We start from the raw sequence: 23,520 nt of genomic DNA on the forward strand, positions 1-23,520 counted from the left end.
TTCAAAGAGGACCAATGGGTTGTTGTCCTAACTGGTACATGAATTAGATTTAAGTGAGCCTGAATTGCATAAAATCATCAGCCTCACTTTCTCAGGGTCATTAAGGTCTAGCAGCAAGACAAAAGTCGGGACATCTAGTGATAGATGTAGAGGATGACCTAGGCATCTTTGATTTCTGACCAAGCTCTAAGCATTCCACAGTGTCTGCTTCAGCCACCTTCTTGAGTGTTGGAACAAATTGGTTTTATTTGTTCGTTCCCTATAGTAAATCTTAACATACTTGGGATAGCTGTATCACTAAGTCACCAATGGGTTTATGCCTGTAGGCTGTCTTCAACCTCATTTAGTATGTTTGTCCAGATGGTTTTACTGGGGTGTGGTGGTTGGGTGAGAGGTGGACACCAAAGCTAAATTAGCTCCCCTGAAAAGGGCTTGGCAAGTCCTGACACCATAGGTGCTGGTGCTAGTCCTCTCTGAATACCCCAGAAGGACTTTTAAATTAGGAAAATAGTAGTGCTGATTATAGTACAACAGAGAGAAGAATTTGAGTTCAAAAGGCTGCCCTTTGCTATACGTAGAGCATGCACTCCACCAAAAGTCTGTGCTTTGGAGTCAAAAGACGTAGGCTTGAATCCCAGCTTTTCTACTTAATACTTGTTTGAATCTGACCCCATCATTTCACCTATTTTTGGAATTTCAGGGTTTTTTTTTTTTTGATTAGTAAAATAAAGGGCTTGAATTCAAGAGTTATTCTGGTCCCTTCAAGTGCTATAACTATGCTCTGGTGGAAATGAGTAAGAAATACAGTAGCTGAGGCCATGTGCTAAAACTTCATAGTGTGAAAAGGTGTCATTCTAAAAAAAATCTCACTATGACCCATATTTAATGATGAATGGAACAACTATCGGGTTTTCCATTCAGTAAAGCAAGCAGCTAGTTCAGTTGTACTTCTAACTTTCCCTAATGATTCCACCCGAGTAGTAGTGGTCACTATTACCAGTCATCTGGTTAGACAGCTTCTGCTGCATGGATCTAAGCCCTTAGGGGAATCCCCCCACTTTACCTGATTTCCATTGAGAGAAGGGGCTCAGTACATTATCAGAGACCACCAGGCTGCTTTCAAAAAAATTACAGTGAGTAATTTTTCGGTTCATAGATACAAATGGCTGAGAACTCTGGGGGCTTGGGGAAAATCAATCATATTCTTCAGCTGACTTGGGGGGTTCCTTCTAAAGCTTAAAATAGATTTCAGAATTGAAACAATTTCCTCTTTACTCTGTCTTCCTGCCCACCCTTGTACTTCAAGAGGGTCAACCACAAGCAGTTTGCAGGGCCTCCTGAGTGACAAACTCAACCTTCTTCTTCTTTATTTTTTTAATTTTTTGGAAAATTTTATTTAATTAGTCAATTTAGAACATTATTAACCTTCTCCTTCAAAGACAGAGCTCTGAGTAGATTAGGATGTAGGCTGGGGTCCTAATTACTATTTATGTACTTTTGGTCTCAAGCCTGGTCAGTGAGATTAGTGTAAGAGCACTAGCCTCAGAGTCAGATTAACATGATGGTCCCCAACAAACATTAATTAAATGTTACTATATGCTAGGCACTGTGCTAAGGACTGAAGATAAAAAGAAAGGGAAAAAAAACAACCCCATAATAAAATCTTGATCCTTTTTCTCAAGGAGCTCACCTTCTAATATCCAGGTTCATATCCCAGCTCTGACATTAGCTCTGTAGCTGTGGACAAGTCATTCATTGAGCCTCAGTTTTCTCATCTGTAAAATATGGATAATAATAATAATAATAATAGCTAATATTTTTATAGAACTTTAAAGTTTATAAGGGAAGCTTGGTGGTAGAGTACTGGGTCTGAAGTCAGGAAGATTTATTTTCCTCAGTTCAAATATGGACTCAGATACTAGCTGTGAGACCTTCAAGTCATTTCACCCTGTTTGCCTCAGTTTCCTCATTTATAAAATGAACTGGAGAAGGAAATGGCAAACCACTCCAGTATCTCTACCAAGAAACTCCCAAATGGAATCATGAAGAGTTGAACATACCTGAAATGACTTAATAGCAACAAAAGCTTGCAAATCCATTAATTAATATGATCTCTTTTGATCCTTTCAATGATCCTGAGAGACCCTCAGTGCTATAGATAAGGAAAAGGGCAAATAGAATTGAAGTGATTTGTCCCAGGTCGAAGAGCTAAAAAGTGCCCGAACCTGGATTTGAACTTAGATTTTTCTTGTCTTCATGTTCAACACTGCATCTGCTATGCCACCCATCTGCCTAGCTGGGATAATAATGATAATACAGCTTGTATAAGAAGGATTTTGTGGGGAAAGTACTCCATAAAGTAGTGTAAATATGATACAATGTAAATGATTATTTTGGATGTCTCTAGAGTTTTGGACTTTACCTTCTATAGATCTGAATGAAAGCCTTAGACAGGAGAGAGGAATAGAAGTGACCCTCTAGGGTTTAGCTGGTGAATTCAAGGTTTAGTGACACTTCGGGGAAGCACCTCTCCTTTCAGAATATAATATAAATGCAGGATAAACCTATATCCTAAAAGCCATAATAGCCATAGGATTATTATGACAAACACAACTGCTACTAATGTAGGTGGCACAGTAGATAGTGCTGGACCTGAAGTTGGAAGACCTGATTTCAAATCTGATTTCAAATATCTGCTAGCTGTTTGATCCTGGGTAAATCACTTAACCATTGTCTGCCTCAGTTTCTTCACCTGTAAAATGGGGGCAATAATATCACCTAAATGCAGAGTTATTGTGAGGATCAAGTGCAATAAAAATTATAACTCACTTAGTATAATTCTTGATATATAGTAAACCCTTTGTAAAGGTTGGCTATTCTTATTACTATTAATATAGCATTTGCAAAGCATTTTTATCCATGTTATCTTATTTGATGTAGAAGTCCTATGAGGTATGATCTACAGATATTAACTTCTTTATATTATACACGAGGAGACTAAGACTCAGAGAGATTTGTCTAGGGTCACATAGAAATTTTATGAGGTAGGATTTGACCCAAGTCTTCCTGATTGGGGGAGCAGCTCTCCATCCAGTAACACTGGTAAAGCTTCTCTCAAAAGAGTAAGCATAAGGTTGATCTCTTTTCATTTGAGCCTTTGTAATAGGGACTTGAGATGTCCTATTTGCCGATATTGGAAACAACCTTAGTGACCAAGGGTAAAGAATATTGAAGCCCCCCTGACTCACTAAATGAAGAACTCTTGGGGAAGTTGAGTAAACACAGTACAAAGCTCCTTTCCTATAGGTGAGGAGTTTAAATATCAACTAGTTTCCAGTTTTCCAGAAATCTTTCTTTTCTCTACTAGCAAAAATCAGCAACATTCCCCAACCACAGGCTCCTCTCTCCCTTCCTCCAATAAATGGTCTTCCTAGTCTCAAAGAAGAATCATATGAAAACATAAGATGTTACTGGTTGAGGAAAGTGTTCCCATTTTCTCTGGGGTCCCATTAGAATACCAAATTCCCTGACTGCTTTCCATAATCCTTCTTGATAGTCTTTAGTTTTGTAAATAACTCCTCTCAATGAAAATCTTCTTGTTTTACTCTCATGGCTCCATGTTTTCTTGTACTGGACTTTGGGTATTCTGAATCTCTCCAAGACTGTGTTAAGATACTAAGCATTATATGCTTTGTGGAGGTTGTATGGTTTTGCAAAAAGGATTCTGGGTATTTTTGATACTTTTAAAGTTTTGCTTAGGTGGATATTCACTCAATGTTGATTCCTTAACACAAGGGAGATTTTCTTGTCTTAGAGAGAAAATATTTATAAAGATGACATTCTGATCTTGAATGACTAGGAGAATGGTAGAACCATCAATAGTTATGAAGAAGTAGGAAGTCTTTATCCATATGCACCATATAATCTTGCATCAAAATTTCACAGGATTCAAATTTGGGTTTTATGGAAAAACTGAGAATCCAATTTTAGACATGCTGAAGATTTAGAGGATTCTGGAATGTTTGCTATCAATAAGTAGGATTGACTTTAGCTATTGGCAAAGTAGATACCACCCCATTTGATGTAATTTGAGAAATTTGGGGAAGAATAACCTATCCTAAAATGTCTCCCATACCTCTTCCTGGTGCCAGAAATATCACCATTAGAGTTCTATTCTTTTATGTTTAAGCATTGCTCATGGTTAAATGGAAGATATCCTTATGAAGAGCAACAATAATAATCTGTTATTAATAACTTAGAATGACTAGTGTATCCTACTCTTTAAATTATTAACTAGTTGATAATCAGTTTTGATAAGGGAGTGAAATGTTTTGAAACAATGGTACATGACCTTTTTTTGTATCAGAGTCTACTTTTGGGCAGTCTGGTAAATTCTTAGGATTTCTCAGAATACGTTTTTAAATGCACAAAACAAAATACCCAAGATTACAAAGTAAACCAAATATATCAAAATAATTATTAATTTTTTTAAGTTCATGGATCCTGGGTTAAGAATAGAGTCTTAAATGAAAATCCCTAGATAACAGAAATGAAGATTAGATAATCTAGAAGTGTCATCTAGGCCACCCACTTGCTCTTTCTGGGCGACTTCCTCCAACTCTTTCTAGTCATTTCTCAGTCCTTGCACAGATATCAAGACAAGAGATGAAGTTTAAAGAGAGAGGACTGGCCCTCTAGAACAAAGAATTTGCATCCCCAGTGATTCAACAGTGACAAGTGTAACAGTGAAGCATGTTAAGAAAGTATAGCATGCAGAACAAAGGAAGAAAACATACAGGGTCAACCACTTTCTCCACTGATTGTTGTAATTCATGCACATTTTGCATGGAGACAAAATTAATTGCCTAATATTTTGGCTTCCATGAAAAATTTCAGAGATAACATCTCTTATTTGTATATCACTCCCATCTGTCCTTTGATCATCACAATAGCACTAGAGGTAGACAGTTCAGATATTCACACTTTCTTTCCTCATTTTACAGATGAGAAAATAGTCTTTGAAGGGGCCAAGTGACTTGTTAATAGCCTAATTGATAAATAGCAAGGCAGAACTTGAACCTAGGTCTTCTAACTATTTAGTCAGACCACTTCCCACTACCTAATGATGCCAGTTTGAATTTTGGAAGGTTAAATGTCTTGCCCCAAATCACCTGACTAGCAAACTAGGACTTGAACACAAGTTTTCTGAAGATAAGTGTTCCTTTCAGTGTATCATACCTGCTCTTTAGTCAATTAAGAATATGTTCAACTACCTCTCTTTCTCTCTCTCTCTCTCTCTCTCTCTCTCTCTCTCTCTCTCTCTCTCTCTTTCTCTTTCCCTTTCTCTCCTCTTTTCTCTCTCTCTCTCTGTCTATTCTTTCTCATCATCTATCCTATTATTTTTCTACTCTATTGGTCTATCAATCTATCATCTATCTTTCCTTCCATATGTATATCTATCTAATCTATTCATCTATCTCTAAAGTTTCTGTCTACTCTGTCATCCATCAACTATTTATCTACTCTTTCTCTTTCCAAATATCATCTCTCTTTCATCTATTTTTCCTTCTTTGTATGAATGTATCTACCTACCTACCTACCTACCTACCTACTTACCTATTTATCTAATCTATCTGAATTCAGGGAATGGATAAAAAGAAGGCAGCCAGCAGGGAGACTCTACCTTCTTTTTTCTGGATTTATTCTGTTGTATGATGCTTTTTTTTTTCATTCCACCCCCCCCTCCCCGTAGGCTAGAGAATCATATGAAATTTGACCTTTGGTAGATATAATGATTATTCAGGAAAATGAAGAGGATTGGTTCATATTGCTGCTGCTCTCCACTTCAAACCAGACCACAGAGGTCAGACCTGAATGTGTCTCTGTTCACATACCACTTCCTATCTCTTTTTTTCCTGATCTTTTGCTCCTAGTTTTACCCATTCTATATGTATTCATTTTGGTGAGCTGAGCTGAAAGACACATCAATGCCAAATAGAGACTAGACATTGTTTCTAGATAGAGATTTAATACTTTCCCCATTTTAGGACCATATATTATTAACATCCCCCATACCTTCCCCATGTATACCTTAGAATGTTCTTTTATTGCTCAAAAGCATGTCCTATAATAATATTATCAAATTTACACTTTATTCCTTTGCCCATTTCCCCCCATTATCTCTGCAAAGGACAATGCCCATGTAGCATCCTATCATTCCACTCATCATCTTTGGTGATTTTCCAAGCAATAACTATCTTCTCTGGTCACCACTCACTCTAGTAAGCTGAGATGAAAGACACAGCAATGGCTATTAGAGACTGGGCTTTGTTCTTAATTTCCAGGTAGAGATTTAATCTCTTTCCCATTCTAGGACCATAAGTCACAACATTCTTCACCTCTGACCCACATACACCCTGGGCTGCTCTTTTCTGCTGAAATAATAAAAATGTTCAGGAATATAAAATTTCATCAATATGTTCTCATCCTCCTTCCACAATAATTGGTCAACATTACAATATCTCTCATAAAAGTGCTTAGAATTGGATAGCTTTCTCTGAATGTCAGTTTAGAAATTCCATGGAACTCCACTGATCTGAATACTATCTATCCATTAAAGCAATCTAAAATTTCATTAGCTTTTGGGACAATCACATCATATGTATGTATTTATGCATGTATGTGTATATATAAAGATCTTCCAGACAACTAAAACCCATGGGTTTTTTTCATTAGCCATGTCTTTCTCATCTTGTATATAGATGCTTTTTACCTAAATACATGCATTTAAATTTGCCACTAATTTTATATTATTAGTTTTGCTGCTTCTCTCATATTGGTGAATCTTAGCTATATTATCCAATATAAACAGCTTTAATTACCTTATTTATATGAATATTCTAAGGCTTTCTAATGCCTTGCTAAATTCTCTCTATATTCCAATCCATCTTCCACACAATTGCCAAAGTAGTTCTCCTAAACTAAAGGTCTTACCTCTATTTAATAATTTCTATTGGATCCCTATTACTTCCAAGTTAAAATATAAATTACTTTGCCATTCATGGCTCTTTTCTCTGTCCCCTTATCTGCTATAGTTTTCCGTATATTCTGTCTATGTCTTTTATGTATCTTGTTTTTATGTTTGTCTTTCTATTAGAATGTAAACACCTTGAGGGCAGGGATGATTGTTGAATAGCATTTAGGTTCATGAAACATTATAATCATTTAGGAGAATTTCCTTGGTAAATGTTCCTGGAACATAATAATCACTTAGCAAATAGTCCTTGATTTAGTGGTTGGTGATATGCCATTTATGGCATACCTCAAATCTATTATTTTACTATGATTATGCCAAAAGAACGTGAAATTAGTCTGTAATGACTTGAGGTAGTGAACTCATGCTTTCTCCTTGAGATCATTATTTGTCCCTTAAGTAATCACAAATTATGAACTTAATATGATGTTCTAGAATTTTTTTAGGTTGACCATCAGCCTCATATTAGTTTATATTGTATGGAACTGACCATTCTGAAGATCAGAACATTTGATCAGGATTAAAATTTTTACCCCAAACTAAAAAGTTCTTCAATTACCACAAATACAATTCTATAAATATTGGCTTGATTTATTATTTTGTTCATTTATAGGCTTATGGAAATGATGTAGATGTTAATAATGCATACTTTTTTTTCAGAGCTAAAAGTTGACAAATTTTGCTAAAAATAAATCTTAAAGTGAAAGATTATGTGTGTGTGTGTGTGTGTGTGTGTGTGTGTAGGATATCCAAAACCAAATCCACAGAATGTAAAATGAAATATAGTTAAGCCATTATCTAAATAATTTAGGTAAGACATTTAGTCTTAGGAAAATTTGACAAAAGAAAATTTAATTGTCTGAATTAAATAGTCTAATTGTTTTATAGAGCTGTTCTTAAAAACTACTTAAAATGGTACAAGGAATATTTCATTTCAAATATCCAGTTAACTCCACCCTTTTTCTCCCTCTCTTCATCATCCCAATTAAATTACCCAAAATCATTTTATTAAACTAGAAAAAAACAATAACAAAATTTATTTGGAAAAACAAAAGATCAAGAATATTGAAGGAATTAATTAAAAAATAAAGGAAGGAGGTTTAACAATAACGCACTTTGAATTATGTTATAAAGCATTCATTATCAAAATTATCTGATACTGGCTAAAAATAGAAAAGTAGATAAATGGAACAGAACAGATATACAACAAATAGGAGCACTTAATTTAATAATGACAATTATTAATATAATAGCTAACATTTATATTGTGCTTACTATTTTCCAGATAGTGTGTTAATAGTTTTAAAATATTATCTCATTTGATCCTCGTAACAGTCCTGAGAAGTAGATTCTACTATTATCCTCATTTTACATATGGGGAAACTGAGGCAAACTAAATAACTTGCTCAGGGTCATACAACTACTATGTTTCTGCAGCCATATTCTAACTCAGATCTTTCTGACACCAGGCTCTTCACTCTATCCACTGCATCATCATATCCTAGCCAATATTGGATGAGCAATAGAATTCTTTGATGTGAAGCCAATGACTCACATTCCAAAATAGCATTTTAAGATACTGCTGATTGAAAGCATTTAGCACATACTAAATCTCCAGAAAGGCACAAATTTATGCTTAGAATCACATACCAGAAGATTGTTGTCTTTCATTAATTAAGCCACCAACTCAACAGGCATTTATTAAATACCTATTATATGCTAAGCACTGAGCTAAACTCTGGGAGTGTAAAAAAAAAAAGCAAAAATAGTCCTTTCCTTCAAGGGGATTTCATTTTAATGGGGGAGAGAAAATATACACAGGATAAATTGGAGATAATCACAGAAAGAAGTTATTAAGATTAAGGAGGACTAGGAATGGCTTCTTGATTGATGAGGTCAGAATGTGTTCTGCAAAGAGATAAAAAGAGACTGAGGGGAAAGTGGTGGCATCCATTGTAGAGAAGCTTCTCAGTCATGAGAAACCAGAGAAGTGTAAATATCCAGAATAAGAGATGGATTAAAACTAGGAAAAGGCATTTCTGTTTAGCAATTAACCAAATTTAATGGCCCCCCTAGAACTAAAGCAGTGGTTTAAAAAATTTTATCCTTTAATTTTTATTGTGAAAAACATACTTCTATATTGGTCGCTGTTGTAAGAGCAAAATCATACATAACCAAAATCCCCCAATAAAGCCAAAAATACACTCATATGAAAGACAACTCCAACAGATCTTTCTCTGTAGGTAGATAGCATTCCCCATCATAAGTCTTTCAGGATTGTCCCAGATCATTGCATTGCTGAAAGTAGTCATGTTTTCAAAGATAATAATTGTCCAATATTGCTGTTATTTTATACAGTGTTCTCCCCAGTTCTGCTTATTTCACTCTGCATCAGTTCCTGCAGATCTTTTCAGCTTTTTCTGAAGTCATCTTGCTTATCATTTCTTATAACACAATCGAATTCCATTACCAAATTGTATCACAATTTGTTCAACCATTCCACCATTGATGGACATCCCTTCAATTTCTAATTCTTTGCCACCACAAAACAAGCAGCTATTAATATTTTTGTACAAAATGGGGTTTTTTCCCTTTTTTATTTTCTTTGGGATACAGAACCCATAGTGGTACTACCTGATCAAAGGGTATGTGCTGTTTTATAGCCCTTTGGTTATAGTTCCAAATTGCCCTCCAGAACGGTTGGATCAATTCACAACTCCACCAACAATGTATTAGTGTCCAAATTTTGCCATATAAAGGAGGCCATTTTAAAGGTGCTGTATTCCCTTCGTATTTGGTTTCTTATCTTAAGAATGTCAAAAATCTTTCCTTGATACTATTTTCCATTAATTAGTTGTGTTTGTTTGTTTTTTGTTTTTTTTTTGTCAAATGAAATTAGTAGGAAACAGGTTTCAGAAGTCAGTCAGATATTCAGGAAAAACAGCTTAATAAAAATATAAGAAAGAATAATAAATAAAATAAAATGAAATGTTCCCATCACTTTTTTTCTTTGTTTTGATCATAGAGAGGTCAGCAATCCCTCTAAGATAAAAAAACCACACAATTAGCCTATCATAAGCCCCAGGAAACATTGAAGCAAGAGTAAAATAATAATCAACAATATTAAATCGATCTCCTTAATCCAGATCTTTGCTTAACTAAGCAGAAACCAGGAGACTTTATCAGGGAAACTGAGGAATAAATAGAACTAGCAAGGAGTCAGTAAGGAATGTAGGACTCTATGTCTTAATGCAAAGATGTAGGCTCTGGTTAAGATGACAGATTTGTTTTCGTATCTCCTAATATGGTATCTGAGGTTAACAATTTTCAGTGTCTTTCTCTAGCTTTGGTTTTTGATTTTTAGCAAGGCAGTGAGTTACAAATAAGTTTATTTCAGGTTCTGTTCCTGAAATATTTGATAGAGTGCCAGACTGAGGCTGACACAGGAGATGCACAAATATGAAATTGAGGTTATCTATTGAATTTTGGAACTACGGACTTTTTAGGGTTTGTTTTAGATTCATGTCATTAGATTTAGGTCATGTAGCAATCTCTGCTAATGATTTTGTTATGTGACTTTTAAACTAGATTACTCTAGGTTTTTAAAGACTATGCTGGTGGAAGGCAAGAAGTAGCAGGTCCTAATAAATTGAGTGGGGGCTTTGCAAAGAAGGGTATTCCTGTCATTCAAGGTACAACCTAGCTAAGCTTAGATGAACTCATTTTTAGAAGCCTGCCATTAGTTTTTTTTTTTAACATTTTTGGACTTTATAATTTATAAAGACATGGGGTGGTGGAGGTGGAATTTATAGATGGAAGAAAGAATCACAACCAAAGAAATCATGGAGCTTTGGAAATATCAAAGCATTTATCAACAATGAGTTTACTGATAAATTTTGAGATGCTAGAAAGAAATTCTCCATTTCCCAACATAATTTTCAAGGGCAACATGGTTATTAGGACTTAATTGTCTAGTCTGTGATTGATGGTGGGGTCAGCATGGTATAGGATAGGCAATCATATTAAGTAGTACAAAAACCCAAGTTTGAGTCCTAGTTCCATCACTTAGTATCACCATGGGTAAATCACTCAGTTTTCTCATCTGTAAAATGGGCACTCCATTCCTAACAGGATTATAATGAAAAGAGAGATCTGTAAATCATTAAATACTAAAGAAGTGTGATTTATCAACATTCTAGTTTGTAACCTCATTTTCATGTGTAAGTGACTTTCATTATGTGTAGCATTTCTGTTGGTGTGACCTCATCCTTCCACACTGCCACTGTGGGTTCTTAGGCACTGAGCAATGAAGACTTTCTTCATTGTCTAGATGGGTGGCTTTTAACCTTTTGATAACCATAGATTTTTTTCAGAACATATTCATGTAGATGTTCCATTAGCCCAGCCTGTGCATTACTACAGTGGGGTATTTCATTATGAGAGATGTATGTGTAAAGGAAAAGGGATGGTGTTGCCATTTGACGAGCTTAATATAGTTGCAGGGTTGGTGTCAAATATCTCAGATGAAATTCATAAATGACTGAGAAAATGGAAATTAAAAAATACTACTATTAGAAAAGCATTTAAAAAAAGAAAAGCCTTTTGCATGTGAGCCCTACCTGGTATGTTCCTTATAACATCAATTTTCTCAACTGACCTCTTCTCCATATTAATTAACCAATCAACACAACTAGGTTTTCAAAGGTATATTTATTAAGAAAATATAGCACATATCTACAGTAGATAAATTGGTATATCTGGACTAAGAGTTCATACCCTACCTCAGACACCTATTAACTTTTGTGACTCTGGGCAAGTCACATAATTTCTTTTGCCTCAATATTCTCATCTATAAGATAAGGATAATGAATAGTACCTTTTTCTCATGGTTATTTTGAGGATAAAATGAGATAATGATTGTAAAAGGCTTTGAAAACCCTCAAGTGTTATAGAAATTAAAATTGTTGTTATTGGTCTATAGTTTCCTTTCTGTTTTGATCCATATATGTTTAGGCATTAAGGTTCCATTTATTTCATAGAAGGAGTGGGTAAGACTCTTTGTTTTTTTATTTTTTTATGCAGATTTGCAAAATTGGAATTAATTTTCTTTAAATGTTTGATAGAATGCACTTATACATCCATCTGGTCAAAGTGCTTTTTAAAACTTTAAATCATTTATGACTTATTCAATTTCTTTTTCCAAGATTGATTTAAGCCTTTTTTTGTCCTGTCATATATTTTTTGCAAAAGTTCATCTGTTTCACATAGACTGTCAGTTTTCCTTGTAAATACTAGTTTTCTTATTCCTCCCTTATTTTTTGTGCATTCACTTTTAAAATGTTTGATAATTTTGCATTCATTTTCTTTTCAAAAATTAAATTAGCTGCTGAATTTTTTAGTGATTTAAAAATCCAGATCTTAGTTTTATTTGACTTATTCAGTGTTTTCTTCTTCTCTTTCAATGCTGTCAATAGCTTTTTCAGTGTTTAGTATTTCTTTTTAGATGTTTATGACTTAAAATTTTCTAAAGTTTCTACAGTTTTTTAAAAAAAGTTTATCCATTCTTCCATTTATTGTTGAAAGTATTTATAGAAATAAAATTTACCCTAAGGATTGCTTCAGTTTCACCCCCCACATTTTGATATGTCATCTCATTGTTTCCTATTTCCATTCAATAATTTCCAGAGGTCTGTCACATTTAATATTCTATTCTATTCTAAAATTCTATTAAGGTCCATGACTTCTTTCTTGTTTTATTTTTGGATAGATTTTTCTAGATTTCAAACTATTATTATAGTTTTACTGTTTATTTCTCCTTATAATTCATTTAGCTTTTTCTTTAAGAATTTAGATGGTATGGACAAGATGGCAGAGAAGATACAGGGAGGGACCTTTCTGATACCTCCAAAATTATTCTCTAACCAACTTTTATATAATGCCTCAAAATGAATTCTGGAGCAGCAGAAATGACACCAAGATAGAGTGAACCAAAATTTTAGCCAAAAACAATTTAGAAAGTTGACATGAAAGGCCTTTTGTACTGGGGTAGGAATGGAGCACAGATCAGCTTGCCAAGGCAGGAGCATGGACAGGTCATGAGAGCATTAAATACACTTTTCATTAGACCATACCAAGATGCAAGAACTAAAAATGTATAACTCTCCAGAACTAGCTCTGAAGACAGTTGTTAATGAATCTGAAACTTAGAACAGAACATACTTCACCACAGGAACAGAACCCAACTTTAATAGTTTTTAAAAGGAAATTTTCAAGGAATAGGTTAGAAAATGAGCAAAAGACAGACAAAAAAAAAAGAAATTCAACACAGAAAGTTATTTTGGTGACAGGTAAGATCAGAACTCAGAAGACAATGAAGTCAATACTGCTACATCCAAAATGGAGGAAGTGGAGAGGAGAGTGCTTGAACCTTATTCTCATAAGAAGTAGTTTATAAAGGGAAGAACATATGGTGTAGAAATCTATCTTATCCTACAGGAAAGTAGGAGGGAAAGCAGATAAGAGAAGAGGGAGGGGCTAATAGAAGGAATACTTTAGAGGATGGGTAGGGTGAAAAAATAGAGAAAGTAGGATAAACATGGAGAAAAAAAGACAGGGTAATACACAGTAATCATAATGATGAAAAAATCTACAAGTTTCTCTAATAAAAGGCTTTATTTCTCAAATAAGGAATATGGGAATGATTCCCAAATAAGGAAATGAATGAAATGTTTCAGTACACAAGTCATTCCCCAATTGATAAATGATCAAAGTATATGAACAGGCAGTTTTCATTTGAGATAATTAAAACAATCTATAGTTATGGGGAAAAATACTCTAAATCTCAGTTGAGTTCCTAAAATTGCCATTCAAAACAAAGAAAAATGTTTAAAAATGTTTTTCTAAGTAGTTAGGGAAAAATAAAAGAAAAAAGAATGGTAACCTATGACTAAGCTATAATTCTCTTATAATTAAGAAATACATTTTTGTGGAGGAATAATAATCTTATTTGTGGAAGAATAGTCTGTCTTAAACCTGGAAAAAGGATTTAGATGGTAGATATATGGTTTGTGTGTGTGTGTAGCAGTTGTGTGTTTGAGGATTGGGGTTAAAACATACTGGGTTGCAGTGATTTCCCTTATCTTTGACTAGTCCATAAAATTAAATGGGGTTCAAAATAATAATGGCAACAATATTCTGTTAATTCTTGTTCCAAGTCTTTCCTCCTTTTTCCTCATTTATTTTCCAATTATTTTATCCAGTTATTTCATTTTGTTTATATAATCACTTGAAAATTATTTTTCCTGATGGTTTCGCCCAATTACATGTAGAAACAATTTTTACCATTTGTTTTCTGACATTTTGTCATCTTAATTCTCCCCTACCTACCCTTTTCCTCACAGAAGGCAAGTAATTTCATTATAGGTTATATAAATGCTATCATGTAATACACATTTCCATATTCATCATATTGTGGAAGAAGACACATCATACAAACAAGAAAAAACTCATGAGGGAAATAAAGTGCAAAAGAGTATATTTTAACTGCATTCAGACTTCATCAGTCTCTTTATATGGTGGCAGATAACTTTTTTTCATCATGAGTCTCTTGGAGTTGTTTCTTCATACTGCTGATAATAGTTACATCATTAACAATTGGCCATCATACAATATTGCTGTCACTGTGGACAATGTTCTCTTGGTTCTGCTCACTTCACTTTATATCATTTCATTTATTGCCTTATAGATTTTCCTGAAAACTTCCTGTTTGTAATTTCTTATGGCACACTAGTATTCCATAATAATATCACAACTTGTTCAGCTGTTCCCCTAATGATAGATGCTCTCCCCCAGTTTCTAATTCTTTGCCACCACAAAAAAGCTGCCATGAATATTTTTGTGCAAGTAGTTCTTTCCTCTTTCTTTGATCTCTTTGGGATGCAGACCTAGGAGTGGTATTCTGGATCAAAGAGCATGCAGTTTTATAGCCCTTTGGGTTTGATTCCAAATTGTTCTATAGGATGGTTGAATCAGTTCACAACTCTATCAACAAATAGATTAGTGTCCCATTTTTACCACATCCCCTCCAACATTTATCATTTCCTTTTTTTTAAGTCATATTATCCAATCTGATAGTGTAAGGTGGTATCTAAGAGTTGTTTCAATTAGTAGTGATTTGGAGCATTTTTCATTTGACTGTAGTTTTAATTTCTTCATCTGAGAACTACTTGTTCAAATCCTTTGACTATTTGTCAACTAGGGTATGACTTATATTCTTATATGTTTGACTCTCTTCACTATATATTTGAGAAATGAAACCTTTGTAAGGCATTTGTTATAAAATTCCCTTATCCCCATTTTTTTCATTTCTTTTTTAATCTTGGTTGCATTGGTTCTGTTTGAACAAAACCTTTTAAACTTATTGTAGTAAAAAATATTTATTTTATATCTAATAATAATCTCTATTTCTTCTTTAGGCACAAATCCTCTTATTCAGAGGTCTTAGAAGTAAACTATTCTGTGCTTAATTTATTTATGTTATCACCCTGTATTTCTAAATCATGTATCCATTTTGACTTTATCTTGGTATTTGGTATGCAATATTGCTTGTCACAGCAGTTTTTGTCAAATAGTGATTTCTTCTCACAAAATCGAGGATCTTTGGGTTTATCATGCTTGAATTACTGGCATAAAATTCACCTGGTCATAGTGTATGATCTTTGTGATATTCCTTTGCCAGTATTTTATTAAATTTTCTTCTATCAATATTCATCCAGGAAATTGGTCTATTTTTTTCTGTTTTTTTTTTCCTTCTGCATTTGCTTCTTCTTGTTTATCAGCACCATGTTTGTGTCATTAAGGAATTTGGTAGAATTTCTTTTCCACCCATTTTTTCCCAAATAGTTCATATAGTTTTGGAATGAATTCTTTTTTCAATGTTTGGTAGAATTCACTCATGAATCCATGTAGCTTTGGAGAGTTTAAATTGGAAATTCTTTGATGGTTTGCTCTATTTCTATTTCTGAGATGGGGTTGTTTATGTATTCTATTTCTTCTGTTAATCTGGGCAATATACCCATGTGTGCGTATATATAATATATTACATATATTTAAACTTTAATTTATTTTTCTTAGATTGTGATATTTATTGACATGAAATTGGGCAAAATAGTTTCTAATAATTGATTTAATCTCCTCTTAATTGATAAAGCAGGTCTGCTTCTGGTTTGTTTGGATGCTGTTTGCACTGAATAGCTCTTCTTTCATACCTCACTGAAATGAGGTTTTCCTGTTGTCCTTCTGTGGTTCATCCTTTTTTTGTTGTTGTTGATTCTAGTGCTCCAGAATTCATTTTGAAGTGGTTGTAAATTATTTCTGATTGTTTAGAGATGGATTTTGAGTGACCTCGTTGTGTTCCTTCTTTACTCTGCCATCTTAGCTCTGAGAAGCACAGGGACAATTTCATCTGTATCATGGATATTGCTTGCCTTCTCAATGTGGGGAAGAGAGATTGGGAAGAAGGGCGAGAATTTGGAACACAAAATTTGTAAACATCAGAATGTTTAAAAAAATTTAAAAATAAATGTAAAGGGCTAAAAACATGGCAAGGACATCGGTGCATTGTTTATATGGATTATGGAATGATTTTTAAACCGTTGGGTACTTTCAAAGTTGAAAAGAAAGCTTCAATCCCCTTGGATTCGTTTTTAAGGTTCCAATGGTGAGGTCTTACTCTGATTTAGAAAAGACTCGCGTCTTATTTCCACATCTACTCACTACATCAAATTTGGTTGGATTTTTCCCTTGTGAGACACAGGTTGGGTAGTCCTGCTTAAAGCAGTGATGTCTCCTTTGTTCAGTTTGTGATAGGGATATTGTAGTCTCTAGAGGCATTCTCATTTTCTAAATACATTTAACCACATATGAGTTAGAGGTTAGTAACACACCGACTGTGAGGTTAGTAAGAGTCAGGCAGAGGAAAAGAAACTTTTTTTTTTAAGAAGAAATTAGTAATTTCTGCTAAGACTTTCCGACAACCTTCTTCCCACCTTGAAACTCCCTCTCAAGGCACAGGAAGTTCACTGACCAATGTCAGGTATAAAAACTTAAAGTAATCCTCATTGTTCATTCTCTTCTCCAAAGACCTTCCACCCAACAGCAACCATGAAACTCTTCCTATTGGCTTTCCTCTGTTTCTGTGGCCTCATAGCATATACTGTGGAAGGTAAGCTGGGAAATGAACTGTTAGAATTTGATGGACAGGATTATAGAATGCACAGAGCCAGAAGGCAGGAAAACAATGCTCTCTGGCAAGGCTGACTAGGTATATATTTCTTTTTCTATGGCACTTAGGGATAGTATTTTTGGTTCACAGTCTGGGAAATGGAAATGATGAAGCCCAATAACCAAAGGATTTCCTGAGAGATCATAAGAAAAGAAGCACAAAGGAATATATAATATAATTTAGCAATATAAATTAGCTTGAGCAAATGCCTTTTCTGATCACAAGGGGATCATGCCAGAGCAAACAGATAGATCATTGTGATTCCATTGTCACTACTAGAAAGAGAATTCCAAATTCATGCCAAGCTGATTGGTAGCAAAGGTGAGGAGCTGTCAATGATTATGGATTTTTAAAAGACAGATTATTTTTCCTATATATCTTCTGCTTCTTCTTACTTTCCCATCTTATTCTTGATGAATTTGCCATTAAAGACCTGTTCTGATGTCTGACTATGAGTGGAGGTGGTGTCAAGATGTGGAGGCTTGTGGAGCCTAAATTTTGGTAGGTCATACCAAGCTAGCAAGGGTGTGAGCATGTTCTGCTAATAGCTTGCATGTCTGTGATGCATGGAGAGGGGGTCACAAATAATGATCGGAATTAACATAATGATGTGGAGTTTCCAATTGCATACATTTATTCTCTGACCTTTGTAACTCTAAGTATTGTCTTCATTTTTAGAGGGGAGGCCATGAAGATCAGAGAGATTAAGTGATTTATTTAGTGTCACACAACTAACATATTAGAGATGGGATTTTAATTTAATTCACTTAGACAAGAATTTTATTAAATGCCTACTATGTGAAAACCCTTGTGCTAGACTTGAGGGATACACAGAAGTAGAAATCATGGATGTTGTCCACAAAGAGCATAGATCTCTCTTGACACCAAGTCTCCAGCTCCTTCCATCCCACCAACCTGTTTTTTACCATAAATAACCACTTGCACTTCCGGAGCTCCTCCTTTTTTATGTGGTTGGTTTATATTTCATTTGACCTCTTTCATCCCTGGATGAAGTGCATCCTGCTCTCAGGCATGGTGTAGTGAAGAGTTTGGGCAAAAGCTCATGTTCATGGACCAGTTCTTTTGAACCAGTTCTTGCTCTGGGTTTAAATTTTGCTCAGTATAGAAAGTGTTGTCTGATTGATGCTTAGATCTGAAAGAGACGCCATAGAGATAGGAATAAGAACCACTTCTGAGTCTTTATTAAAGTTGGATTGGGGCCAGCCAATTCTGTTGTTTACTTTCTAATTAGCACCATCCTGTTCCTCTTCACTAAGCTTCAGTTTTCCCCACTTATAAAATGGTAGAAACCATTCCTGCCCTCTGATTTGTCTCTTAGGGAGACTGTGGTATTTAATTAGGTTAAAAGAGATAAAACACACTGAAATCCATTAAGGAAAAGACTTTGTGGTTATGTATGATTTGTCTCACATTGGGAAGAGCAAGAGAAGAGAATTCTTGTAAAGTAATACTAAGGAAGGGGTCAGGTTCCTCTCTCTCAATAATCTCAGAGAGCATCCAACTTCTAAATTGGCAGAGATGAGAAAAAAGAATGTTCAGAGGGGACATGGTAAATGTTGAAAGGAGAAGGTGAAAAGAGATGGGAAGATATGAGATGGATCTACTTATTTAGATCCATCTAAAAGAATTGCCTTCCAGTATCAGTGACACTTATCATCAAGAGATGGGTCATTATTAAATCATTATTAATGCCACAAATTAGAGGCTTTTGTATCTGTTTTTTTCCACTTTGAGGCTAAAGCAAGGGTCTGTGGCAAAAATTGTAAACAGCAGCTACCAATATTGATTATGCTTTGCTTATATGATACTATTCTTATTCCCTAAGTTTCCATCCCTTTCTGCAGGTTAAACTTGGTCACTAAGTAAAACATGACCTTCAACCTGAGTCCTCCTTGATAATTTCTAAGTATGAATGCACAGTGGCACCCTCTGCCCAGATTATCTGCCAACAGTTAATAAAGAATACTGGATTTAGAATCAGAGGGTCTGTGTTCCAGTCCAAGCTCTGCTACAGGTTCCTCAGGTATTTCCTGTGTGAACTTAGCCAACTTATGATCTCAGTTTTCTTAGATGTTAAATGAGGAAGAAGGACAAGTGGAACTTTGGATTGCATCCAACTCTAATTCCATGAGTCTATGGGACAGCTTTAGACATATAAATGCAATGAGAATTATATAAGAGAGAATACAGAAACTCTATTTTCATGGGGCTTACAATTTAGTAGACGAAATGCCACACTATATTTAGAGTCAGAAGCTAGGGTGCTAGGGCATTCTTGACCCTTGTTTCAAAATGATTCAGAAGCAACAAGTTTATTTTTAGCAGGCATAGAGATGGAAATGAACTTAACAAAGAAGATATTCTATTTGAAGGCTGAGACTTTCATTTTTGTCCATGGAACCCTAGTTTCTAACACGTTGTCTGGCACATAAGATATATTTAATAAATGCATGTTGATTGACTAGCTATTGTATTGGACTTTATGGATTTTTTTATTTTAATGAATTAATTATAGCATGGATTTATTCCCTCCCCCCTTTCTTTTGACTACTAGGTGTGGGAAGTGAAGTCATGAAAAGAAGATTTTGTGTGAGTCTGACAAGCAAGCGCATACCTGTCAACTCAGTCAAAAGCTACATCATTGAAGAGGGCTCAATGAGAGCAGTGATGTGAGTGAGTTTATACCAGCACTAGTTTTGATGGATAATGAAAAGTCTCCCTGCTAAAAAAGAAATGAGTCTTTAGGAATAAACTCTTTACCTTGAATGGATCCCCATCCTTCACCTCCTTGGATAATCTCTTTCTAGGTGTAGAGTGGGAAATTGTCCTCACTGGTTCACGTTAATTTGCGGTGTCCATACTATCAAAGATTGAAAAGCAGCAGAAGCTTTAAGAGATTCTTAGTCTTTGCTGCTTAACAGGAAATGTTGTCTTGACTTCTCTAACCAGCTCGGCCAAGAAAGTAGGCAGCAAATGTAAACATTTAATAACATAGTGTCAGGAGTGGTTATTGGACTCTAAGCTTGACAATTTGGGTTCAAATCCCTGCTCTGCTAATTAATTTGATCAAATTTCTTTGTCTTTTTGGTCTTTGGTTTCCTGACCTACAAAATGATGATAGTTTGGCCAATTCCTGATTTCAGGTCAGAGACTCTGTGATCCAAGGTGCTCAGAAATGAACTCACAGATGGGAGCCCCCATTACAATTCAAGCACATAGTCCATTTATGGGAGGTCTTTGGATGTTGGCAGAGTTATATTGAGGAAATGTACCTTGAAGGAAAGGAAGACAAGAGAGGGATAAACATTTATAGATCAGCTACTATATTATATATAATATATAAAAAGTATTTTTAACAAATAAATGAAATAATTTATCTATTTAAATAACAAATATTTGATCCTTATAACAACCCTGCAGGGTAGATGCTATTATTATCCCTATTTTTTTCAGATGAGGAAACTGAGGCAAATAGAATTAAGTAACTTGCTCAAGATAACACATTCATTGCCTGAGACGAGATTTGAATTGAACTCTTCCTAATTCCTGGCACTCTATTCACTTGGTCATCAATTGCCTGAGAAACTATCTTTAATATTCTCATTGCCAACTAATCCTTTTCTCATGTCCACTCCCATCATATTGGTTAATATGTATTTTTAAAAAACTATAATGGTAAAATGAAGGAATTCTCCCTGGATCAAAGAATTGAGGTGTTAATTTTCGATAGTGAAAAGTAAGATGAAGACTATTAAGTGAACACAATAAAGCAACTATGACTATTAGATCTTGACTTCACACTCCTTAAAGTCTTCTCCAGAAAAAATGCAAGAGCAACTTCTTGTGTCTGTTTTGAGCTGAGCATTTTGCCTGACAATGAAAAAAGGACTAACCATTCCTCTACCTTTTCCTTATATTACAGTTTTGTCACCCGTAAAGGGATTAAAATTTGTGCTGATCCTGAGGTCAGTTGGGCAAAAGGTGTCATCAGAGCTGTGGACAGCAGAACCACAAAAAGAAACCTGACTCAGACCAAGCCTACCTCACAACCATCTACTGACAGGATCATGAGCATATCTGGGAAGCCAACATCTAGGAGTGTGGCTTAATGGATAGTTTGCTGCACTGGAACTCAAGAAGATATGGATTCAAATCCTAGCTGTGTCACCTGGACTAATCATTTAACTATAGAATTGACCTCACAGAGTTACTGTGGTGATAAAAATAGAGAATATATTTTGCATACTTAAAAGTATTATATAAATGCCAGTTATTATTGCTTGCACTTTGTCTCTCCTGCTGGCTTTCAAAGGAAATAAAGTGACTGTATTCTCATGAATTGATTGGATTGTATTCACCTTTCAGGAAGGACTGTATGAGCCAGAAGATACTCTGTACTTTCATTTTTCATGTTCATGTTTTTATATTCATTTTAGAATTATGATTAAAATATTTATTTTTTCAGAATAATCCTTTTGTTTATTTGGAATAACCTGGAAAAGCTTATTCTATCAAAAAAGTGGCTTTTTGTGAAGAGTTAAGAGGGAGTTATGTCACCCAGAGGTGGGAAAAAATTGAAGCTAGGATTTATCACACTGCTAGTGAACTTTATAATATGAAAAAAGAATAGCAATGACATTAGCTCATATTTATGTACTACTTGCTAGTTAGGTAATGCAAATATTAGCCCCATTTTACAGATGAAGAAATGGAATGAATGAGGTTAGGCAATTTGGCCAAGGCTTCACAACATTATCTATAGGTCTAGTCTATATGCCATGGGAAAAAATTATCTATTCCAATGTCCATGGCTAGGCATTGAGAGGAGAAGAGTAAGAGAGAGGAAAGGGCTTTGGAATAAAAATCAGGAGACAAAAGATCAAGGATATTCAGGGAAATCATGAAGAAAATGCAAAGGAAGGAGGCCTTGCAGTCCCAGATCTCAGACTATATTATAAAGCAGCGGTCATCAAAACAATTTGGTACTGGTTAAGCGACAGAAAGGAGGATCAGTGGATTAGACTTGGGGTAAGTGACCTCAGTAGGACAGTCTATGATAAGCCCAAAGATCCCACTTTTGGGATCTTTGCCACTATTTAATAAAAAAGCCACTATTTAATAAAAACTGCTGGGAAAATTGGAAGACAGTATGGGAGAGATTAGGTTTGGATCAACATCTCACACCCTACACCAAGATAAACTCAGAATGGGTGAATGACTTGAATATAAAGAAGGAAACTATAAGTAAATTAGGTGAACACAGAATAGTATACATGTCAGATCTTTGGGAAAGGAAAGACTTTAAAACCAGGAAAGGGCTAGAAAAAAATCACAAAATGTAAAATAAATAATTTTGAATTCATCAAATTAAAAATGTTTTGTACAAACAAAACCAATGCAACGAAAATTAGAAGGAAAGCAACAAATTGGGAAACAATCTTCATAACAAAAACCTCTGACAAAGGTCTAATTACTCAAATTTATAAAGAGCTAAATCAATTGTACAAAAAATCAAGCCATTCTCCAATTGATAAATGGGTAAGGGACATGAATAGGCAGTTTTCAGATAAAGAAATCAAAACCATTAATAAGCACATGAAAAAGTGTTCTAAATCTCTTATAATCAGAGAGATGCAAATCAAAACAACTCTGAGGTATCACCGCACACCTAGCTGATTGACTAACATGACAGCAGTGGAAAGTAATGAATGCTGGAGGGGATGTGGCAAAGTTGGGACATTAATGCATTGCTGGTAGAGTTGTGGATTGATCCAACCGTTCTGGAGGGCAATTTGGAACTATGCCCAAAGTGCACTAAAAGACTGTCTGCCCTTTGATCCAGCCATAGCACTGCTGGGTTTGTACCCCAAAGAGATCATAAGGAAAAAGACTTGTACAAGAATATTCATAGCTGCACTCTTTATGGTGTCAAAAAATTGGAAAATGAGGGGATGCCCTTCAATTGGGGAATGGCTGAACAAATTTGGTATATGTTGGTGATGGAATACTATTGTGCTAAAAGGAATAACAAAGTGGAGGAATTCCATGTGAACTGGAATGACCTCCAGGAAGTGATGCAGAGTTAGAGGAGCAGAACCAGGAAAACATTGTACACAGAAACTGATACATTGTGGTACAACCGAATGTAATGGACTTCTCCATTAGTGGTAATGCAGTGATCCTG

General features: G+C 34.9%; 1 protein-coding gene across 1 annotated transcript; it reads left to right on the forward strand.

Moving 5' to 3' along the window:
- Window positions 1-17,163: 17,163 nt before the first annotated feature.
- Window positions 17,164-21,806, forward strand: LOC100018887 (cytokine SCM-1 beta-like). Its single transcript, XM_001371895.3, has 3 exons — window positions 17,164-17,255; window positions 19,891-20,005; window positions 21,259-21,806. The coding sequence occupies exons 1-3, from the start codon at window positions 17,195-17,197 to the stop codon at window positions 21,443-21,445; spliced, it is 363 nt and encodes a 120-aa protein (XP_001371932.1). The 5' UTR covers window positions 17,164-17,194; the 3' UTR covers window positions 21,446-21,806.
- Window positions 21,807-23,520: the final 1,714 nt, after the last annotated feature.

Source organism: Monodelphis domestica, chromosome 2 (assembly GCF_027887165.1).
Source record: "Monodelphis domestica isolate mMonDom1 chromosome 2, mMonDom1.pri, whole genome shotgun sequence".
NCBI classification, from domain to species: Eukaryota; Metazoa; Chordata; class Mammalia; order Didelphimorphia; family Didelphidae; genus Monodelphis; species Monodelphis domestica.